Below are 24,662 nucleotides of genomic sequence, written 5' to 3'. Positions count from 1 at the left end.
CTAAGTTAATTCCCCCCTTACATATATTTATTTTTCGCTTTGCTACGTAAACAGCCACAAGCTCTCCCTTTTTTTAAATGTTTTTTATGACCTCAGATTCCCTTTTTTAATGAATAAATAAAGCTGAGTAGTAGCCACTACTTTGTGTTTGTGTTTTCTCATGTTTTGGTGGAATTTGAACGCTGACCCGGAGTCCTCCATCTGTCACACACCTCCAGTTCAGCACCAAGGACAGCACTGACACCTCCACTCATCAGCGGAAGCCCCGCCCACTATCCCTCCTGCCCTCCAGTACGTCGCACCTCAGGCTTTGTGACGTCACAGAGCCCACTGAACGGAACGTTCCAGCGGGAGGTGCACAGCGCGTTTCGTGCCCCGAGCTCAGGTAATGACTGACCGGAAAGCGTACGGCTTGCTGATGCCGGGACCAGGCCGGGCGCTGCACCCTGTCTGTGCTCGTCATTCTGTGTACAAGAAAGTCTCTGCTGTACATTCGCTCTGTGTGTGCTGTGTGCATAGAGCGGTGCTGTCTCTGTCACCTGCCAGGTGGTGTAGTGGGGGGTTCTGGCCTGCCATGGAATGTGTGATAATGGGAGGAGAGATGTGTATGATGGGAACATAATTGGAATAACATTTCTATAAGCAATGCATAGGAGCCCATAGTATGCTGCTGTATCCTAGACATTTGTTCTGAGGCCATCACCAATACTAGTGATACATTTCCTGTGTGACAACACTTTCGTACCAGGAACAGCGTTGTCACCCCGGTTGCACCCCTAATATGATCCTTATATATGTATATGAGGGGTGTTCATAAATATGAGAGCGCTTAGGGTGACAAATAATAATAGATGGTCATTGTTTTATTAAAGATTGTATTTGTGGCCTGATTTTTTTAATAACATCATATTATCTACAGCCTATGCAATGGTTTGTGGTTAGTAAGTGCATTGCTGGAGTTTGCAGAGAGACCTTAGCTGTAGGTTCTGACTCCGGTGTCCCCATGCAGCGCCTGGTAAGGCCGCCCATACCACTGCCTTGGTTCTAGGACCAATCTGCATAAAAACATTTCACAGGGTACAGGAGCCTGTGACTCATCCATTTCCTCCCTTCTTCCCACCTCTATTAATTTTCAATGACTGCCCCGGGGTTAGTCGCTGCAAAGGATGTGGTTCAGGGGTGTAAAGAGCCGATAACAGCACCATAACTTTACCGCCAGTCTGATCATAGCCTGATGATAGGAGGATCAGACAAAAATAGCTTGTATTGTAATAAACAAGTATCTCTGCCCTAATAATGTGTATAGAAATGGCTTCTGTCTCCTGACAAATATTACAAAAGACAAGCAGCATGTGAATGCGCTCTGTGATGTGTAATGAATTGTTTAGGCTGATTGGTGGTGAGGATGTGGTGCAGTTACCACTTCCTCATGCCAGAGAACCCGCTGCCAGTTGGTGGTCTGCAAGAAAATTTTGGTGGTCTGCGGTTCTGACCGGTGCACTCCTGAGCGGGGTCCAGAGAAGGACCCGCTGAGGGGACACACCGGCCAGAGCCACGTACCATGTTCCCCGTACGGATCCCAGGCTTAGGGAAGTGGGCCATCACAGGCAGGTTCTGGCATAATGACGTTACCAAAGGGGAAGTTTATTCCTTTTTGAGTGACACCCGGGTCCCCGCACATGCACAGTCCAGAGACCGTAAATTAAGTGGTCTGCTGGTCCGAAAAGGTTGGCAAACACTGTCATAGGGGATGAATAACGGTGACAATAAAGCTGCGTACACACGTGCATTTCTTGTCGGAAAGGATCTTTCACGATCCTTTCCAACAACAAAGGACTACACGATGCATGAACGGTGCTGTACATACAGCACCGTTCTGCTCTATGGACAGGGGAGGGGGAGAACGACGGAGCAGCACCCTGCTGGGCGCTCTCCCCTTCCCTTGCATTAGGATCGTTCATCGTCCGTGGATCCGCCAGGACGGATCCATGGACGATGAACGACCTGGGCTGTACACACGCCAGATTCTCGCCCGATATCTGGCCGATGCCAATTATCAGGCGAGAAAAATTTGACGTGTGTATGCAGCTTTAGCGGTTTAGTACTTCTCACTGCCACCCACGGTTATGTCTGCAGGTGATGGTTCTTTGAGAATACGCTGTGGTGTGAGTGAATGAGCGGCCATCTACACAGGTTCGCTTTTTCCAGACGCAGGTCTGAACCTGTGCTTGTACCCACCAAATACAAGGAGTATAATTCTTTGTTTTTGTCAGGTGACTTTACTATCGCTTATCCTACTATCTATATTTTCATTTTATGTAATATTTTCAGTGTACTCTGAAAAATAATTTCATGGTTTTGGACCCACTAGGTAAAGGACAGAAGAGGAAGTTGGAAACTTTTATTTATTAAAATCAACCGAGAAATAAAAATGTTAAGAATTGGTATTTAGTTGTCAATTCCATCCGGTGCATTCACTGACATGGCAGATTATTAACATAGTTTTTTTATATGTTCATACTGGTGGCGAGGTTGCGGTGTGGTTACTGTTTCTTCATTCCAATGAACTGCTGCCTCGGGAGAGACACTAACACATTCCCTCGTGGGAATCAATTGCTGCAATCGAAACACATAGGCCTGGAAGTTTAACATGAGGGAAAGTCTGATTCCCTGGTTTATAAATAAATACTAAAAAGTAGGATCTATTTGGGGCATCAGGGTCATATAGTTCTTTAGGAATTAGCGATGCAGTGCAAGTGACCGAGCAGGTGGCAAGGTGCTATCCTCCAGAAGCCGTGGATTACTTGATTCCAAGGCAGGTCTGAACCTAATCCTAACTTTATATCTGGAATACAGAAGAAATGACCAATAGGAGGATGGGGAGGGTGTGAGTGAAAAAAAGGTCAGGAGCTCCACACTAATGTAGTTTACAGCTGATGATGGAGCTTTGGTCTTTTCACGTTGGATGCTAAAGAACCTTGACCTGGCCCAGATTCTTAAACACTGAAGGCTGTGTAAGGTTTTGGTTTCAATGTTCGCCGTACAGGGTTTTATTGTGTTGGCAAACGTGGCCATTCCCAGTTGATTTTATGTTTGATCTAGTAAACAAACATACCTCCTAACAACCAGCAGCCGATGTGACTGTCAATGGCAGGAGCGGCTCCCAACATGGCTCAGACTGATATGTTGGTGAGCGCACCTATCAGATGCTGCTTGATAGAAATCACTCATTGGTTTTCAGAGGGAGCAGAATAGCATGGTCCTCAATCAGGCTGGTCAATGTGTGGGTGGCGGTTATGACCCCCTTTATACTAAGGCTGTAGTATCAGAGTTGGGGCAATTTTGGGGTATCTGGAGTCAGTCGGCAAAAAATTTACCAACTCCTAATAAATATAATTTCTTGTAAAAACATACAGTATGGTAAAATATGCTTTTTCACAAATAATCATGATAAACTGCTGTATTAATTAAGCATACTGCAGAGTTGTCACTAGTATGATACTAATCTGAGCTATTCTTCAACCTAACATTTGTACATTTTTGTAATCTGTATTATACTTGGCTCATGAAAAATATTCATTTGATGGGATTAGGAAATTTTTGCTTAGTGTTGATATAATTTAATGAAGGTTATACAGTAAGATTCCATTCTATATATATACATCCCCTGCACACTGAGAGTGTTGTAAGAAAGCGGTGTTGTTGATCTGGCAGTGATGAAATGCTGTGTATGTTGTGTCTCAATCAACATGGAACCTTAGCATACATCAGCATATTTCAATTAGAAACAATAAGTCGATTATAAAACAATAAGTCAGAGTTTTTCTACTCCACAGCCCCGCTTTACACTGAATTAATAAATAAACAATTGCATATCAATTCCTTCAGTTGTTTGCTAAATGATAATTATATAAGTAGCTCAAATGGAATTCTCACCATGCTCACACTGCCCTGGTGGCCCCATGACCCACTTCTAGTCATCTCATGTCCAAACGTCCATCATAAAGATAAAAGGACTCATCCTGCAATAATCTGGATTGCATGTCAGCAGGTATGTACTTGCATGGATAAATTTTATCAGGATGGGGGACTTCGATAGGGATGCACATATTTTATTCAGCTATCTTACATATTTGCCTCCTTTCTTCTTCATCCTATTGGTCTGTGAGGCTGTCCATCACAATGTTGGACCAGTAAGGAAGTGCACAAGGTTAGACCCAGCAACACCAGTTTCCACGTTGTAATAATTATATAGATAGTAGACTTTCTGGACTTTTTGATGGTGCTGAGGCACATAAAAGGCATCTGATATAGTATAGTGCCGTGCACCACACAACTATGTAACTTTTTTATTCGAACCATATCTGATGATTTATAAAGACATTTATAATAGATCTGTAATTAAATTATCCTTAAACTGAATTGTCTGTTACATTATAAATTTTATCTAACTTACCACCCAAAACACTGCCTGGAAGCAGCCCAGCCTAGGTTAATATCATTTGGTCTTTGGCTTCCTATAGCATTGGAGACTGCAGAGACTTTACAGACAGAACCTGTCTGGGGGCTTTTAAATGAAATAATTGATGAGGCACAAATATTATGGCTGTGAGGTTTTTACCATTAATGTACATTTAGCACACTATTTAAACCAAAGACCTCCCCAGCAACGTCAATATCTTAAGTAAAGTTTGCTCCCAACCTGTCAAGATGTTGTTTATTCTATTCTATATTTAACAGTGTTTTTCCAAGGGGCCAACCACGTAATTGGTTTATTGTTTATTGCCTAAAAAAATAAAAGTACATTATTTAGAACACCCATAACTGAAATGCAGGCATGGCACAATCAAGATATAACATGTTTTTTTTATGCACTTTACATTATTGCATGACTGAAGTTCATCCACAGTTCTTTAACTTATTGATATTATTTCTGACCATTTATATTATAAAACTTCTCAGAAAAGGGTAAAGGGAAGTTGGTAGTGATTTTTTTCCTGTTTATTAAAAACTGAAATAGTTCATTATATCAACTTTGATATGTTCAAACGTCAGATAAATATTGTCCGAGATAAACACTCCCCTGGTGTTGTTCATCAGGCCTCTGGTACATGCAGACACCCTAGGTGACTATATTTTATTTACCTGTCCAGTATGTTTGTTATTTATAGGTTTTTTTGACTGGTTTACTTACAAATGTCTCAAATAATATGTTGTCATGAACAGCATGATGGTAAGTAAAATGTTATTCAAATAAACACAAAGAGAGCCAGACGCAGAACTCTAACAGTTCAACTTCTTTAAACAGAACTCAAGGCAAAAGGCTAACAATACAAAGGTAATGCAAAGTATATGGAATGTATACCTCTGTCTATTCATTTACACAGCCTTCTCACACAGAAGAATCAGGCAGATGCCACCACTTAAAGTGGAACTAAATTAAAAATAAAAAAATCACACTTACCTTTAATTCCGCAGATCCCTTGATGGTGCTAGACCTTCCGTCGATCCGGTCCCGTATTGTTCTGGAATTCCTCTTCAGCGCGGTGCAGAGGAAGAGCTGAGCGCCACCATCTTTAGTCTTCTCTTCCGTCCTCTTCTTATCTCCTTGCTACGTCACCCAATCTGGCACTACGCAGGTGCAAGATCAGGCGACATAGCTCGGTTTTCTTTAAATTACATTTGCCCATCTCGGGTTATACACAAAAAAATAAGCTAGCGCTTTTCATTGAGCTAATTTATATTTGAATTGTTTATGAATAGATCTCTAGAATGTGCCCCAAATATACCCTTAAATTATAGCAGCCAATCACAAACGTGTATTTTTGACTACCATGTATAGAAGAGGTGTTTGTCTTTTTACATTAAGGTTTTTAACTCCTAGCCAGTTCTACTGAGCCATCTGCTTAAGTTTCTTCCACTAATGTATAATATCATATTTTTATTTAAATTTACCACCACACTTTGGTGCTAATTCTTTTATTAGGTATTTGTCATTCACTGGCATATAATTTTAATCTCAAGTGTGGATCAAAATGGATTAGCTTCTTCACAAAGCTGCATAGTTCCAGAGTCTTTAAAATGATTTTATTACTTGGCCACATGCCACAGTATGAGATGATTCAGTACAGAGCACTTTAAAATATACATACCCCAACATTTTGTGATGACCTTGAATACAGAGACACATTTACCTAATATCTATTTGAAGTAAAATAAATTCACCTGGTCCATGACTTGGCACATTTCGATAATGAAATCAAATTAATTCCTCCTCTAGTGAAACTTCTGGTTGCCATTTTTTATCCTAATGAATATGTGTCATTTTAATATTTTAAAAACAACTTTGCAGAAAAATTAAAAAACATTGCCAGAAAGTTGCCAGAAAAGTAATACATTTTGTATCTGTAAAGAGATATTTTGGCAGCTCTGCTCCACATATATCCACAGCTTTAATTAGTGCAGATGGAGCATTCTCTAAGTTATCATTTACTTTATAGTTGGCAGACCTAGGAGTATATTTCTAAGGATCCGTGAGTGCAGACTTTACCATAAAATAAAGGTGTTACATCTCATTTTCAAAACGCTTTAATAATGGTTGACTTTGATTATCTTTTGAAGTATCACTCTGTGAACTGGTTTTCTGATTTACATTTTACAGATTATAACAAAATGACTACCCAAAATCTCCATGTAAATGAACAGATGGCTTACACAGCAATATAGGTTACATGATGATTTGCAGCTTTGCAGAAGGATAACATGGAAATATGACATTCTAATAATACTTTTATTTTTACATAAGCAATACAAATCAATATAATGGTGGCTAAACCCAATGCTAAGGCCAGGTATTCTCCTTTCTCTCTGTCTTTTATCTCTTGTCTAGACTTGGAATTTCACAGTTCCCCCATTTGGTTGATTTCCTTTTCTGGCATTTTTATCCTAGGAAAAGCTTAGATATTTTCCATGCTTTCCCACAATTCTGCACTAGGCATTTTTAGAGCAAAGTTGCTACTATTATTCTGTGCTTGTTTCGGGGGTCATACCTACCATCATTGACACTGCTGATTAACAAGCCTGTAGCTTTTTTTAACAGCTGGGGGAACTTAGATCTGCACATTGTTTCTAGATTAGCAGTACTGTCATTGCTGCTGCAACCGTCCCTTTGCCAGTATCTGTGCCTTTTTATTAATTTTAATTATTAATTAAAATTATAATTATATATATATATATATACATATAATTATATATTATATATAATTATTATTATAATTATATATTATATATATAATTAATAATTATATCATTATTAATTAAAATTTAATTATTAAACCTTTTTATTAACGTTATAAGGCTATGAACAAATGTCAGATTATTCTCATCTTATTCTTGTCTCAGAGTATCGGATGGGAATCTGAAGTGTGTACAGTGGCCGTCCAACGTCCTTCATGGATCCATTCTGACGGATCCACAAACGGTGAAAGACGATAGAGCGGAATGGCGCTGTATGCTGTACATGGGTCTTTCAGTCTTTTGTCGTTAGAAAGGATCGAGAAAGATCCTTTCCAACAACACAAATCTAGTGTGTATATGCAGCCTAAGTCTTGTGTCTAAAGCAAAAAAATTCACATACATGCAGTTGGATTAACTTGCTTCCCCTCAAAAACAGTTCTTAGACTGTGTTATTATGAATATAGTAGGGAAATAAGATTGTAAGCTGCTTTTAGGGACGGTTAGTGACATGACTATGGACTTTGTAAAGTGCTGTGTAATATAGTGGCAGTATATAAATAAAAATTAATAATAATATATCCATGCAGAACAAAGCAGCAGGTTTATTTTAATTTTGACCCCAAATCAGCAGCATACACTTATCTCTTTTTCACTACCCCTATGATTAATTTGGGAGCTGGCAGTGAAGGAAAAGTACTTCTGGGTATTGGAGAGCGTGTCCCTCACATCACTTCCTCTATGTGATAACATTTTCTGTGGAGGAGAACATGCTGTGGAGGAGAAAAAATTACTACCAGTGAAACATGTGGACCTGGAAGATTCTCCACCAATGTTTCGGGGAATCTCAGATTCACTGACACCTGGGACTTTGGGGTGGGAAGAGAGTCTTCAGCTCTGTGAAAGTTTTGTTTTCTTACACAAGGTTTCTTTTTTCCACCCTTTGGGGGCAGAGTGTGGAACAATTAGAGGAAGTATTGTATTTGCAGATACTATTTTAATTAAATTGTTGGTTTGCTCAAGCAAGGTTTTTTTTTGTTTTTAAGAAATATATTTTTCCTGTAACCGTATGCAGAAAGCAGTTCATATTGCTTATGTTTTCACTGACTTGAGTTGAACTTTTAACATTGAGTTGAACTTTTAACATTTAACAGAGGATGCCAGGAAAAGCACAATATGTTTCCATACATATATTCATTTCTATTAGCCCTTTCTATGCATGAAGAAATCGTCATTTGTCAGGCTGTTGCAGGAAAGGAGAAATTGTTGCGTTATCCAAAAAGTCAAATTCAAATTTTTACTCCTTCTGTAGGATCAGTCCACCCAAACTAAGCTCTTAGTTTTCATTGCAGTTTATTGATGGTTTCTGCTATCTCAAAGTAGGGCCGCTGTGTCTACTATGAGGGGACCTAATCTTCCTGCTGGACTTAAATAAGCGTTTCATTATGGTTCTTGGTTGTGGGATAACAATACCACTGATGGAGAGGAATAGTGTCTGCTAGATTTTTTTGTAACCACATATTCAAAGGCTAAGTGTCTAATGTCTAATGTCTCTGGTGGAGCATGGCCACAATTTCTGTAGAATTTCATTAGATTGTTAGATTGTCCTGTTAATGTTGTAAAATCTTCTTTGCAGGTAAACTGGTAAATGAGAGACGATGAGCCACCTCAGGTCCCTTGCCGTTAAACTGAAATCATGCAGCTTTGGTTTGCTGGTGAGGTCAACAGTTAACTCCCGGCCATTGCTACCAAGATGTGCATATTCTTCTGAAGTGGAAGACCCATTTTTAAGTGGAACTAACTCAAGTTATGTAGAAGAAATGTACTTTGCATGGCTGGAGAATCCGAAGAGTGTTCACAAGGTAAAATGACGATAAATACCATTTCATTATCTCAGATGCTGGTTAAACTTTCCTTACAACAAGGTTTGTGTCACAGAAAAAAAAACGTTTTCTTTTTACCTGTAGATCCATTATATTTGGGAAAACTATGTTATCCTATTTTCCTAGCCTGTGTAATTCCCCTATTATGATGAATCATCTTGATTAACATGATATTATGATAGTGAATAACGATGATATTTGTGAATAACGATGATATTTAATGATGATATTTGTCCTAGTGAATTCCATCTATGGACTGCCTGATTTCCCAATTTTTTTTCTTCCCTTAAGATATTTTTTGACCTTCAAAAGCCATTGGCTATGGTTTGTAGTCAGTTATCCTTTGTGGGTATCTGGTAAGGATCAGGTTTGGTTTTGGTGTGTGGTTACAATCCTGGGATTGCCTGGTTAAGTGTTTTTCAAGGTTTAATAAATATAACATATGCCATACACCCCAAATACCCCCCCTCCTATTTTATCGATTTAAATTCCTTCCAAGTACAGTAAAATATGTATCAATATGCCAGGAGTGTACTTAAATAGTTATGTTGTGGGCTGACAACACAATACAAATTTTTGTAAAATAAATGGAGTCAGCCCCTCCCTGTGACTATTTCTATTACTACTACTCCACTCAACCCACTCCAAAGCAAAAACTGGTGGGGGCTTTTTCATATAACACAGGGGCTATGCAGAGGACACAGGACAGCTCTAAATTCCTGATCAAAAGCATTTTTTTGCATTTTTTTGTACTTAATAATCATATATAAAAAATTTTTTCAGTGGCATATATTCAAACCAAAATTAAGCAAATAAGAGAATGTCATTGTTGGGGGTCATGAAATACAAAGTTTTGTGACCTAATATAAGTAAGGCTCTAACTGACCTACAGCATATATATTTGAAGAACAAGTTAGCAGCCAGTAAGTACACACTACATTTTATTTTGCAAATAACAGAGCTATGTTACAACTGTGTATATCTTTATAGATTATCTCATATTTAAAGTTGTGTTTTTTTTGCAAAGTAAATGTTTAGGCATCAAATAATATATTTCCATAGCCATCTTCCATGCCAAATCTTGATTTATGGAACTCACTGCAAAAACAGGTAATGAAAATCCCATCGACTTATTGAGTAGCGCACATGTCAGTTCAAAGGGCCGTGTTTGACCTGCTTTGCATTGTGTTGCTTTTTAGCACATCTTGTTGAGGTTCATATGAAATGCAGAGAAATCAGGTCAGCAAATTCTTCTTAAATATATTTTGTCAAATGCCGCAAAATTAAAATGTGTATTTGTGTTTGAATAGCTATTTAAATATAGCCACCAGAAAAAGAGAATGCCATCCACTGTGTACATTAACAACATGCCTGTAGCAGCTGATTGCATTTGCTACCAGCATGAACATATTGCATTATAAACTGCCGGTTCACAGTTGTTTGGATTCAGCTGAACAATCTATCAATTCGGCAACCTTTTTAGTAAAATAGAGTGGCTCTTACAGGACTATGATACCATCGTTGTGCCTTAAAATATGCCATGTATAAAAAAATTGCCTAAAGGCACCCAAAGCCACAGAACCAATTGAAATGTAATTGTCTATAATTGTCTTGTTCCCATCATCCTATGTATTGATTAAATTAGGCTTACTGTTGAGTACCTGTGCTAAATAAAAAATACTGCATGTGAAAAAGAAAATATACAAATTCTAGTTTTCAGGGCTTCCCTTTAATTTAGCTATTAGGAGCTCTGGTAGTTTCATATTTCTGTTGGTGTGCAAGATGCTGAAACCTTCCTCTCCTAGTTAATGTAAGAAAATCTGACTGTGCAGTAAAAAAGTAGATTTTACATGTGCCCTAAATTCCTCCTTAAGGTTAATGTTCACTTTGCCCTAGTGTCAGGGCAGTTAATTTTTAAAATCTGACAAGTATGACAGAATGAATATTGGCTTTAGTTATATATAAAAGCAAAACATTTCCAATGTTCCTCATTAACGTTTGAGTCTTAGTTTAAATGCAGGACTTGTATTAAACTAATGTTTGTGTCTCTTTCATAGTGGTCCAATTTATAAAATGACCTTATGAAACAAGTCCAGGATATTTTATTGAGAGCCTTGCTTTTATTCAAGATTCATTTCCAGTATCAGCATTGTTCTCCTGAAAGCTTATTCTTTAAAGTATTTGAGGCCTGATGGCAAAATCTTCCATTAACTCTATTTATGACAGTGATGTATTTCTGTCTGAATGTCACTGCAGTTTGGTAAGCCTCTCAACGTGACTTTAAGCGCTTCTATTCCACCGATCCTTTGTCTGGGCATATTAATTCTGTTTGGAGACAGGATTCAATCTAGTAATCAATCTTTGCAGCCCAGTAAGCACCTCAATTTGTCTGGATGGTGTGTTCTCCTTTCTACAACTTGATCCTTTCTCCATGGAAGCATTGTGTGGCTTCATTGTAGACCATTGTTTGCCCTAAATACAGAGCAAGTTCATTCAACAGATACGTGTCCATATCTATAGTGGCTGAATGTTTGCATCTACATTATTGTATGTACTAACTCAGATATTTTTTTGTCACAGTGAAGAATACATTATTTTTTTACCTATATGTAAATATCCTTAATCTCAATTTACTACCAAACTTTTTTAGAGTGTGAAAATGGTAACAACATCTATATTGTTTTCTCGTGCTGTCTTGCTGCAAAGATTTCCTTTCACTTCCTGTCTTAGAGACAAACCAGAGAGAGAAAATTTTTCTAATGTGAGAATTAGCGGCCTGTTCATAAAGATTTGGCAAGTGAACAGATTGCCACTTCTTTGTTTAAATTTTTTTTTTTTAAATAAAATCGTTACTCTTATTATGCATTATTTATAAAAAGTGTTGATCAGTGCTTTGATTGCCATACCGGAGTTATCCTAAATTTGAATAGAGTGACTGACTGACACATTTAATAGCCATGATCAATATTTTAAAGCAATAATAATGACAATAAGTGGTCTATAGATTTTCATTGGTGACTAGTGATCAGTGTTTGAAATAAACATCAATTGTGGCCTACATCGTGGCAAGCACTATCTAGCAAACTGTATAGTTGTGATAAGGTTGATGGCCACAGGGAGAATCTCCCAAACAGGCACACAATGAACAAGAAAAACAAACCCTTTACCTTCTCTATTCAACGATACAACACAACTTCTGCCTTTAAATAATAAGAAAAGTTTACTTTTTCATGTATAGCAAAGAATTTACCAAAGACAAAGAATAGGGTTTACACTTAATGGTTACACTGAATCCACTTCTAAATGTCTATCAGGTATCCTTTTAGCATCCCTACGTATTTTAACCAACAAAACTTCTATAGATGACCACTTACTGTCCTGATTATATTACCTATTCCATCCACAACACTCCCAACAGTCATTAGGTACATTTTATTTATCATACATTATACCCTTTTTATATATATAAATGAGACAGCACTCCTCTTATAAGTTACATATTCCAGTCTAATGTTCCTAAACATTACACAGCATGTTACACCCAAGTTAAAACATTAACTGTATTTCATACCATACCATAAAGGGTATCACTTAAACTATAAACTTTTTGTTCTGGTGACTAGGGTAATCCAACTGTGCAAAACTGGTTGGCATCACTTGAGATTTGTGCATCTACAGGAACTAAATTGTGATCTTGTGAAACACAGATGGCAAACAAACCCTGCATTTTATAAAGTTCCCTGCACACAAGTGTGTGATATATAGCTGTACTCACCTTTTCAAACTTTACAAAAAATCAATATTTTTTTAACATTACTTCAACACAATGTGTTTTACTTTTAAATTAAGATAAAACTTCAGATACTCTATATGCCTTTGAATTGAGGTCTTGATGTTATAATAACTGTTCTCCATATAACTGACCTGACCGAAGTTAATTTGTGAGCAGCATGGTGGCTCAGAGTTCAGCACTATCCCCTTTGCAGCGTTAGGTCTCAGGTTTGAATCATGGCCAGGAAACTATCTGCATAGGGTTTGCAGGATGTTCCAGTGCTTGCGTGGGTTTCCTCAAGGTACATCGGTTTCCTCCCACATTACAAAAAAACACAATTAGGTTCATTGGTCCCCTCCCCCTTAAAATTGATTTTCGACTGTGTTAAATAAATGGCTATGGTAGGGACATTAGATTGTGAGCCTTTTTGAGGGACAGCTAGTGATGTCACAATGGACTTATATCTTATATCTCAGTAATCACTCTTCTTGTACATAAGCAGGTCATATAGTGAGTCCCTGGCAGCAGACAGTTAGGTTTACTAATTACAGTAAGTGCATGAAAGCCTGCAAATCATAAACAAATTTTATATGTTGCAGCTCTGTTAGTTAATGTTTTGTTGGTGTATTTTTCCCAGCAAAGCCATTTTAAAGGACTTGGAACTACTTAAGGAATCCTCACAGTTTTATGGACTGTTTACACTACTTGGTCTTAAGATTTTCTTTATCTAGTCCTGTGAACCCTTGATATTTGAATGCAAAAGGATTTTGTGATGGAGGAGCCAAAAAAAAAAAGAAAATCGACCTGCTACACATTTTTGGGGGGTTGACTTAAATTCTGCTTTAGGTTGTGAATGTGTTGTAACATTGACCTACAGAAATGGTTTACAATTGTATTGGAAGATTCAACCCCTTATTTGTCCTGGTGAACAATATCACCAAAACAATAGATGTTGAACAATAGATGAGGTGACCCATTTTCACAAATGCTTAATGGACAATTTTCTATGGAAATACCCATCCCTTTTCCAAGGAAATAAAAGGAAATCTTCCCAGCAAGGCACATCAAGCAAATTTTAAGTTTAATTTTTATGAATGAACCGTGCAGGCACTGTTGGCTGAGCACAGTTCACACCACTAATGTCTCATGATGACTTAAAGTTACTTAAAGGTCACTTAAAGTGATGTAAATGCAAACAGAAGTCAGTGATATCATGTGGTCATTATGGGATCTAACTCGGTTAGATTTTATATAGAGGCGGTTTATTTTATATAGAGGATATAAATGTTTGCACACCCCTGGTAAAATGCCAGGTTTTAGTGATCTATCAAATGAGTCCACCTATAAATCATTTAAAAACTTTTATCCCTTTTAATGTGACCTATGAAATGCACAGTTAAATAAAAGAACAAACAGCATTCAGTCTTTTTTTGGGTACACAGCTTCCGTCTATTAAAGAGACTCTGATTAACCCAGAATAAAATTCAGCTGTCCTAGTATTTTTTTTTTAAGTATAAAACAGTAAAAATTAACCATAAATGAAAAAAGGAATTATATTCTCATCTAAAGGAAAGACCCTACAGTACTTATTGCAAAACCTAAACACAATATGTATACAAATATGCATAAGACAGAATATATTAAAATATTAGTAAAAGCTGACATTAGCTGACATTTGACAAAAATCCTAAACTAATCTGTTATTGGAAGCAGGAGTGTAGTGGTAAAAAAAAGAAGAGGGGGCACGGTACTATCCATGACGTGCCCGCCCCACCACACCCCTGCCTATGTGTCAGTCAAAGGGGAAGAAACTTCCAACAGGGTTACGTCATGATACCAGAACCCGGGGGGTTGTGTTCAGAGAGACAACCCACCCACCGCCCTATACCAGCAATTTCATGAGGGGGACATGGTCAGCGCACCCCCCGCAGCGAGGGCCTACTGACCCGCTTGTCTGTACTGTGTCACACAAAGAGGTTACCTGTATTACCAGGCAAAGTGTTGGAAGGGTAATATGTGGGACCGCAGTAGTAGATATTACTACTGAGGTAAACCAGTAGCAATTTGTTTGTAGGGACGTTTCAACGTTTTCCCGAGACCCAGAGGCCTATTTAGCATACCTAAAGCTAAGCAGCAGTCGCTGTGAGCCAGTCTCTTTGTACTTTTGCCTGTGAGAGGTTGGAACCACTTTTTCTATGAAAGGGGAAGCCAACCTGAACAATTTGTGAAGACTATATATTTTGGTTTAAAGTCTGTTATTTTGCTGAGGACAACCCCTTTGAGTCATGTATACATAACTATGAATTTAAATTTATGGTACACTATATTCCCAGACAAATATTGTCCTGTAACAGGGAAGACTGTATAGTTTTTTTTTGTTTTGTTTAATAAATATGGGAAAAGTTGTTGCCTCATTGCCATCCTACCATTTGATGCTAGTTCCTCAGTGCCCTGTACCATCTTTTGTCAAATAGGTTCACAGATGATGTTTTTGTCAGCTCTGAGTTGCCCTTTATTTAAAATTTGAATACATATGAATTTTACCATAGGTTGCAATCAGAATAAAATCACTTCTCTGAATGTACAAATTGATAAATGAAATTATACATTGGCCAGTAGACTTTATAAAAAAGAAACCACAAAGAACACTATTCTCTGTGCGAGCAGTACTCATTCATCTCCCTTAGTGAGAAGTATTCCATACAGTCATTGTTTAGGGCTAAAAATGGAACTGTGTGAGATGAGACTGACTTTGCCTCTCTCATTCACGAGAGATTGCTCCTGCAGGAATAAAATCATAAGACTTTGAAAAGAACTTCTTGGAAGTAGAGTTAGTCTACTATCTGGAGAGATACTGCTCTATACACAAAACCAAACAAAATACTCCCATACCAGTAAGAAAGTGATTAATTACGAAATAACATCATCTGATCTCATCTTAGTATCTTCTTTTTAGCTATGAAGACGATAAACAACATCAAATCCACACTGTAAATAGTGTTTAGAAGGGCATTTTCCAAAAATTATTGGTTGACCTCTGTAACCAGATGTGCAGCTTTAAATGTGGCTTCTGTGGATACTGTGAACATGTTAATGAACACTCACATTGTGTACTGTAAAACAATATTCTTTTTATAAGGTAGTAAATCTGACATTCACTTAAACTACTCCAAAGAAATACGTGATGCCTTTTGATGATTCATGCTGGTTGCTGGGTTTAAAAAAAAATCTATTATAATATATTAGGGGAATGACTCTGACTAATGAAAAGTTGTCATTTATACTTTTGAAAACTACAGTATAAATAACATTCTGGCAGGAGACTTTTTTCAGTTATGGTTTAGCTGCTTTCTATAGATAACCTAAAGCAGGGGTGTCCAAACTTTTTGCAAATAGGGCCAGATTTGGTGAGGTGATAATGTGTGGGGGCCGACCATTCAGCCTGACATTCTTTGAACCATTAAGTTATTTATTTATTTATTTAACAAGCGATAATACAGCAAGACATGCAAACCACATGTGCATGAATCATCCATCCTAATAAAATTTTATTCAATTGTATTCAATTTTGAAATGATAACTATATATGTTTTTAACCATAGAAACAAATATCCTTCTAAAGAAGTGGAGGATAATTCATGCAAATGTGGTTTGCATGCATTTTTCCTTTTTCTACTGTTTGTGAACTTTAGGATGCGTCAGGTGTAATTTTGCTGAATAATTTGTGGGAGATTCTACACAGTCAAAAATAATTTTACACATCTATCTGATCTGCAGCAGATCCCTTTGTACACCCTGCATGTCCTGATGGCTGCTCAGTAACAAGAAAAGTACGCCATATATAGGCTATGGGGGGGGGCAGTGTTGTACAAAACCCAGTGTCAATGCAAGCACGTGCTCGGGGTTAGTGTGGCGTGGTCTGCGTGATACCTGCACAGCACACCCCCAATCAATAATATACGGCCTGTGTGTGTGATACCAACAAAGTGCTCTGCACGGATTTGATGACGGAGGCTGCGGGCTGGTGAAAGCCTAAACACAGGCCGCAATCGGCCCGCGGGCTGGACATGCCTGACCTAAAGACTTTGCACAACTGATATGTATTTTTCTATATTAAACTAAAAGTTCACTTGGGTTTTAGGCTATGGACTAGGAAGGCTTGCCTCCACTTTAGAATTCTTGCATTTTTCTAACTAATATTAATGCAAACAAAAATTACAAGTGAAGTATGTCCATGCAATGTGTTCCTGGGTTTTGGTCGTGGGATGGCTGTTTTTGTGTTCAGTAACCAAACAATATCTACTAGTTTCACAAAGAGAGAATTCCATTCTTTACAAATAATCAATACCCACAGCAATGCTACTGTGACAGACTTCATCATAAGTTGATGAGTTCTGGACTTGGAGTATTGGAATTTCTAGTTGGGGAAGACTGTCAGGATAGGCTTGTAATGTCATTTGTCTACAATATCATAAAAGTGACAGCTGTAATGTTTAGTATAAATAATCTTGTAAAATTATTTTAAAGAAAATTTTTTTACTAATATAACTAAAAAGTGTTGTATCACCCAGAAAATCTAATCCGAACAAAAAAGTTATATAGTGGTTAGTAAGTCTTTCCCTCCAATATATATTTACATTTGTTTTTTTGCTTTGCAGCCTGAAATGACACACATATACAAAATAATTTTTCCAGCTGTATTTACTTAATGGAATTTATAATTTCCAAGTGAAAGGTATAATCACTTTGCATTTACATTAACGGAAAATTAATAAAACTAACAGAATCACTGAGATGGATAAAGAAGCACCCCGTCTTAAAAACAAATACTTGTAATTAGGTGTAACTAATCACCTTCTCTGTAGTAATTGGTGTTTGTGATCAACTGTAGTAATTTTAATAAGTTCAGCATTAAAACAGATATTCCTAGTGCTTGGTAGTACAACTGAAAGCAAACAATCAACTATGGGTCGCAAGGTACTGTCAGAAGATCTCTGGAAACTTTGGAGTTATAGTATATATGGTATATATCCAAAATGGTAATAAGTTTAGGAGACTAAAATAAAACCTATGTGGCTCACAACTAATGTTAAAAAAGCCATAAAGAGTAAGAAAAGGGCATTCCAAAAATATAAAAATGAAGGATCACCTTCATCATTTGAAAACTATAAGAATATACCACAAGATGTAAAAAAGAGATAAAATGTGCAAAACTTACGAAAGTAAGGAAAACTCAAAATTTTTTAAAAAAATATATTAATAGCAAAAATATCAGATCTGAACATGTAGGCCCTTTTAAAGGATGTTTCTGAACAGTTAGGCAAAATTAAGGTTGACAAAGCACAAGGACCTTACAAATTATATCCACATGTCCTCAAAGAGCTGAGCTCAGTTATTTCAAAGCCTGTGTTTATAATTTTGAGAGACTTTTTAGTCACTGGCATGGTACCAATGGATTGGGGCTTTAAGGCCAATGTGGTTCCTATCTTCAAAAAGGGAGCATAGTTATTACCAAGTACCTACTAAGTTTAACTTCCATAATTGGAAAGGTCCTTGAGAGTTTGATAAAGTACCACATAGAGAAGTTTCTGCTAGAAAATAATATTATAAGTGATAGTACGCATGGATTCAAGAAAGACCGAAGTTGTCAAACACATTTACTCTCTTTTTATGAGGAAGTAAGTAAACAGGTAGACAGTGGAGTAGCAATTGATATAGTGTTCTTGGACTTTGCTAAAGCATTTGACAGTACTCCACAGACAGTTAACCCCCCCTTGCTGTATTCCAGAGTGTGACTCGGGGTGGATTTGACTTTCAAAAAGCCGTAATCCCGAGTCACACTCGGGGTAGGAAAAAAAAACTCCTACATGCGCCCTGCGATCCCCGGCAAGCTTCTGCATCACTTCTTCCGGGTGATGCATGAATTGTCGGTACATTCAGGGGGTGTGACCGGGCGGTAAATTTAAAAGCAGATTACAATGTGAAATACAATAAATAATAAATGTGCAAGTCAATTTTCCAGCATGAATTTCGGATCGCATTTTTCTTAAAGGGACTGCAGTACACTGTTTGGCCACTAATGTTTTGCTGGTGCTCTTCTTCAGAAACAGCTGTTTCTGCTTGTTAAACTAAATACACGTTGAGACGTTCCTGCTGCCTGCTCTCTGGCACCATTGTCCAGTACCCTGATTCACATTTTGGACAAATTTCAGTGTTTTTGATATGATTTGATTTGATAACATTTTTTAAATTACATTGATTGGTATATTATTTCATTTTTTTAATCATTATTGATAATTATTTATTATATTATAATCTATGATTTGTGTTTCAAACTTTATCATACCCGGGAGTTATTCTTAAGAATTACAGGCCCACAATATTAAACAACCAGTTTCCATGCAAAAAATTGTAACGATTTTTGCATAGAAATACTGACATAACTAGAATGCTAAGGGGGGTTAGAATGTAAGTTAGGGTCAATAGGTTTAGAAAAGTCAATCTGTAAATGGATAGGGAACTGGCTTAAAGATCGCATCTAGAGAGTAGTGATTAATGATTTATACTTTGAATGGTCTAAAGGTATTAGCGGTGTACCCCAGGGTTCAGTGTTGGGACCTTTACTGTTTAACAACTTTATAAATGATATAGAAATTGGGATTAAAAGTACCATTTCTGTGTTTGCAGATGACATCAAGCTATGTAATGGAATTAGGACCATACAGGATGTCTATAATCTACAAGCAGACCTCTATGTAATGTTTGATTGGGCAGTCAAGTGGCAAATGATATTTATGGGAGCTAACAACATGCATGCTTCATACTGTCTATGGGGAATACATTTGGGGGAGTCAGAAATGGAAAAGGATCTGAGGGTTTTGGTAGATCATAGACCTAATAACAGCATGCAATGCCAAGCTGCAATATCTAAAGCTAGCAAAGTACTTTCTTGTATTAAAAGAGGAATAGACTACAGAGATGGAGACATTATCCTGCCGCTGTACAAAGCATTGGTCAGACCACATCTGGAATATGCAGTCCAGTTTTGGGCACCAGTTCACAAAAAGGACATTGTGGAATTGGAGAGAGTGCAGAGAATGGCAACTAAACTAATAAAAGGAATGGAGGAGCTCAGCTATGAGTAGAGATTAGCTGAACTGAATCTATTTTCCCTGTAGAAGAGACGTTTAGAGGGGAGTATGATCACCTTGTATAAATTTATAAATGGTCCATATAGAGAACTCTCTTTCTAATTATTCACCACAAGATCATTACAGAGAACAAGAGGGCACTCTTTGTGTCTGGAGAAAAAGAAGGTTAAGCTCTGGATAAGGAAGGTATTCTTTACTGTGAGGCCTGTGAAAAAGTGGAATTGGCTCCCTCAGGAAGTAGTTTCAGCAAATACTATAGATTGTTTTAGGAAATAGTTAGAAGCACAGAAATTAACTGGGTATTAAAGTTTTTAAGAAAAGATTACAGACTGTTGATCCAGGGAACATCCGATTGCCTCATGGGATCAGGAAGGAATTTTTTTCCCCTGTTGGAGCAAATTGTACCAGGGTTTTTTTGCCTTCCTCTGGACCAACTATGTCCATAGGGTTTTATATCTGGGATATGTTTATTTCCCTGATGGTTGAACTTCATGGACTTTTTTTCAACCTGACATACCATGTAACTTTGGTAGGGAGCGGTTATTGTGTGCATATGACAACAATATTACAACTGCTTCACAATTGTGGCTTGTATTGGGGGGTTGGAAGAAAAAAGCCACCCATAAGAAAAGACCCTATTAAGGCTCAATTGAACTTTTCCAAATTGTAATTTGAAGATTGAGGCCAAGCGAAAAAATGTTTTATGGTCTGATAAGGCTTCAAATCAAACCATTTTGGCCCTTAACACTCCAATACATCTTGTGGAAAGCCAATACAACTCGCCTTACAAAGAACACTATACCTTCAATAAAGCATGAAAGTAACTGCACTCTGTTATGGGGGTGTTTCTCTGTAGCAGAGACTATAGGACACTTGTCAGGATTGACAGAAAAGAGATATGGTAAAGTACTAATAATTTCTGCAGAAAAATCAGCTACCCTCTGCCAGAAAGTTGGTAATGAGAAGAACATTACCCTTCCAACATGACAATGATCAATGATGAGGAGAAAAAGGTGAATCTATATTGCACATATACATTAACAGTTCTAACTGCTGCTATTATATCTTTCCCTTTGATGTTATAAGTTGCATTCAAGTAAATGCAGCTGAAAAAAATATTTGCGTGTGCCAATTTTTCAGGCTCTAAAGCAACAAAAAATGTGAGAATGTGCCCTGTTTTGTTCATCTTTTTCAAAGAGGATTTGCTAGTCATCTTTAATAAATCAGTGTTTGCATATAAGTGCCATTTCAATACCAAGATTTGCCCATTTCGCCATCATTTTAAGGAAGGTTCTGCCTACTTGCATACATTTTTAAAGCAGGTTTGTCCTATTCATTATTTGGTTTTCATTTTTAGAGGCTGATATGTTTATTGTGCATATGTAGTCTCGTATGATTCAACCTGGAATATATTTTAATATGACATAATAAATTATATTTTATTTTATAATAGTTATATTATATGACATGAATAATATTTGACAACAGTGCTCCTTCATATATACAGAACAGTTAAGTGTTGTCATCCTGTGAATGTGTACAGCATGGTCAACCAGGTGAAAATAATTGGTAAATAAATTTTAAAAAACAGCTAATCATATCTAAAGACTGGTAAGCTGCGAAATACTAATTTATGGGAATAGATACCCTTTGAATAAAATAGTTTTGCCTGGTTCATTTTTTCTAGGCTTCTAGATAGCCAAATGTTTTAAATGTCCATTTTACCAAAACTAAAAGATGCCTAATTGTAAGTGTACTGTATAATTAAATTACTCTTTTTAATAATCTTAATGCATTGCAGATGTGGATACACATTGCATTTGAGTCACGCTGAGTCATAGATTTTTCTTGTCTCCAGTAATGCTTTTTGAATTTTTGTTCTTAAGTAATTTTCATAATGGACAGCTTTATGACAGAAGTTATAGCTTCCCGAGAAAAAGCATCATTAATACACATTTTAGTAGCCCCTTAACATTTACAAGCCGAAGTAATTTTGTTAAAATATTTTGTTGAGCCAAAGATAGTTTCCATCATATATCTTTTTCCTATATTCTTATTTAACTGCTAAAATAACTTTGCAGTCTTTTTAGTATGACATTTAACTGAAAGTTCTGTGAATTGAATAAATAATGCATTTTTCTATCTCTTTGTTGTGCAGTCTTGGGATGCTTTTTTTCGCAAAGCAGATCCTGGAGCTACTGGTGAAGCTAATCATGTGCAAAACATTGATGTACAGAATAAATCTTCAATTATTCGCAGTCAAGGCCTTGCTATGGCACCAGCCAAAGCAGAGAAGCTGGTGGAGGACCATTTAGCAGTGCAATCCTTAATTAGAGCTTATCAGGTATGGGAACTCTGCAAACGTAGATGAAAATGTATATCAAAGTTTAACATAGCTCTAAAAATATTCATGAAAGTGTATATACATTTTTTCTTATTTTCAGATAATGTAAGAAACCCCTTGATCAAAACCTCTTGATGTTTATTTTTCCCAATCAATGTCCCTTTGGGGTGGTTTCCCTTTCTGTTCAGGTAATATAGGGGGAATTAAAACCACCTATTGCTGCTTTTAAATAGAAACACACAAAAAAGCACAACAATGTGCTCTCAGGTGATGTGTTTTGAACTGTACCACCTTTGGGATTCTGAAGCTGGTGCAGCACATTGGTTGTTAAAACAATTGTTTTAGGGGAGGGGTGAGTGACTTGTGAACATTACATGAACAACTTTCCTGGCTCTGAACCTCACAAAGATCTCTCTTCTGCAAGTAGCTTCCACCCACAGTAGCTCATGAGAATACGTTTTTGAGTGGTTTAGTACCTCTTGCTGTTAGATCTGCAAATGCTGGCTGGCAAGGTGGCAGCCATCAGGAGCCATGCCTGACCACTTGTCCCCCCTGCAGGTCTGAGCGTGCCCTAACTGACCCAGCATAAATCCACGTTGAGAATGTGTGCATGCTAACAAATGTAGATAGCTGTCATATCCTCCCAAGCTTTTAACCCACCCAGCCTCTTCTCAACGATTGACTCCTCCCTGAACCCCACATTTGCTCCCCCCACAACAACCTTCTCTGCTCAGGACATAGCCACCTACTTTAGAGACAAAATTGTCAAAATCAGACATGATTTCTATGCTCACCGTGCCACTTCCACCATGTCTACCCCTTCCACCTGCAAATCCTCACTATTCTCCCTCAGCCTTGGTACTCTGGAGGAATCTCCTCTCTTCTCTCATTATCTCTATCTACTACCTGTCTCCATGACCCAATTACCTCTGTGCCCATTCCTCCAACCTGACCCCGGAGCTAATCCAACTTTTCAACCTCTCCCTTTCTCTGGGTGCTGTCCCCTCATCCTTCAAACATGCATTGTTTTCCCAATCCTGAAGAAACCCTCACTAGACTCCTCTCTACCTTCTGGCTACTGTCCTATCTTCCTTCTCCCATATGTTTCCAAACATCTTGAGCACTTTAATACTCTTTTATAAAAGACTCACCGATTACCTGAACACTAACTCCCTCCTTGACCCTCTCCAGTCTAGCTTTCGAGCAGCTCATTCCTCCGAAACAGCCCTTCCTAAAGTGGCCAATGACCTCCTCCTAAGTCTCAAGGCAGCTTTTCCCTCCTCGTTCATTTAGCTCTTTCCTCCTCTTTTGACACTGTTGATCACTCCTTTCTAATCCAAATAATCCCTTCCATTGATATCAGTGAATCTGCTCTCTCTTGGTTTGGTTTCTGTGTGGCCACTCCTTTTATATTTCTTTCAATGGTAATTCCTCCTCTCCCACTCTCCTCCCTGTTGGTGTTCCCCAAGGGGTCAGTCTTTGGACCAGTTGTTTTTTCTCTGTACACCTCCTAACTTGGTAGTCTCATATGCTCCTTTGGTTTACAGTACCATCTGTATGCTGATAATACTGAAATCTATCTGTTCATTCCTGACATTTCTCCCTCAGTTCTAGACATGTTTTCATGCTCTGTGTCAGCCGTCTATGACGAGATGACTGACTGGCAGCATTAAACCTTGTCCAGGACAGGGAAATTTCTGAAACTCAAAAAGGATAAAAGAGAATTCACCCTGCCCCCTCTCAAATTCCAAATCTCCCCCTGACATATTTCTAACTGTTATTGGTCTCTCCCATAAGGCACATTGATTGCCTTGGCGTCACCTTTGATTTTGTCCTTTCATTTACCCCCCATATTCAGAACATTTCCAGGTCCTTTTATTTTCACCTGCACATCATCTCCAAAATCCGCCCATCTGTCTCCAGAGGCTACTAAATTCCTTGAACACACTTTTATCATCTCTCGTCTGGACTACTGTAACATCCTCCTCTGTAGTATTCCACTAACTCTCCTGTACAATCTGTTACAATGCTGCAGACAGACTTATCCATCCTTCCCACCACCCCTCTTCTGCTGCTTCTCTTTGTGGTACTTTTCATTGGCTTCCATTTCACCATTTGCCTTCCAATCCCTCCACAGTTCTTGTCCCACTTACTTTTCTGACCTGCTAGAAAAATACCTCTAGTCACTCTCTTAGCTTCTCTAATGACCTACTAATGACTTCTCACTCATAACCTCCTCACACGCTACAAGAGTTTTCTAGAGCTGCCCCAATTCTCTG

The 24,662-nt window shown here is 37.8% G+C and overlaps 1 protein-coding gene across 2 annotated transcripts in view; it reads left to right on the top strand.

The window, feature by feature from the left end:
* Nucleotides 1-289: 289 nt before the first annotated feature.
* OGDHL (oxoglutarate dehydrogenase L) overlaps nt 290-24,662 on the top strand; it is a 77,033-nt gene continuing 52,660 nt past the window's right edge. For both annotated transcript variants that reach the window (XM_072425029.1, XM_072425031.1), the window contains exons 1-3: nt 290-385; nt 8,870-9,095; nt 22,198-22,383. In XM_072425029.1, the coding sequence (XP_072281130.1) occupies nt 8,892-9,095; nt 22,198-22,383 (390 nt within the window). In that variant the 5' untranslated portion in view covers nt 290-385; nt 8,870-8,891. The remainder of the gene's footprint in view (nt 386-8,869; nt 9,096-22,197; nt 22,384-24,662) is intronic.

This window comes from Pyxicephalus adspersus, chromosome 10 (genome assembly GCF_032062135.1).
Source record: "Pyxicephalus adspersus chromosome 10, UCB_Pads_2.0, whole genome shotgun sequence".
Classification (NCBI taxonomy): domain Eukaryota; kingdom Metazoa; phylum Chordata; class Amphibia; order Anura; family Pyxicephalidae; genus Pyxicephalus; species Pyxicephalus adspersus.
The sequence above is the reverse complement of the archived record's forward strand: the minus strand, read 5'-3'. Positions and strand labels throughout refer to the sequence as shown.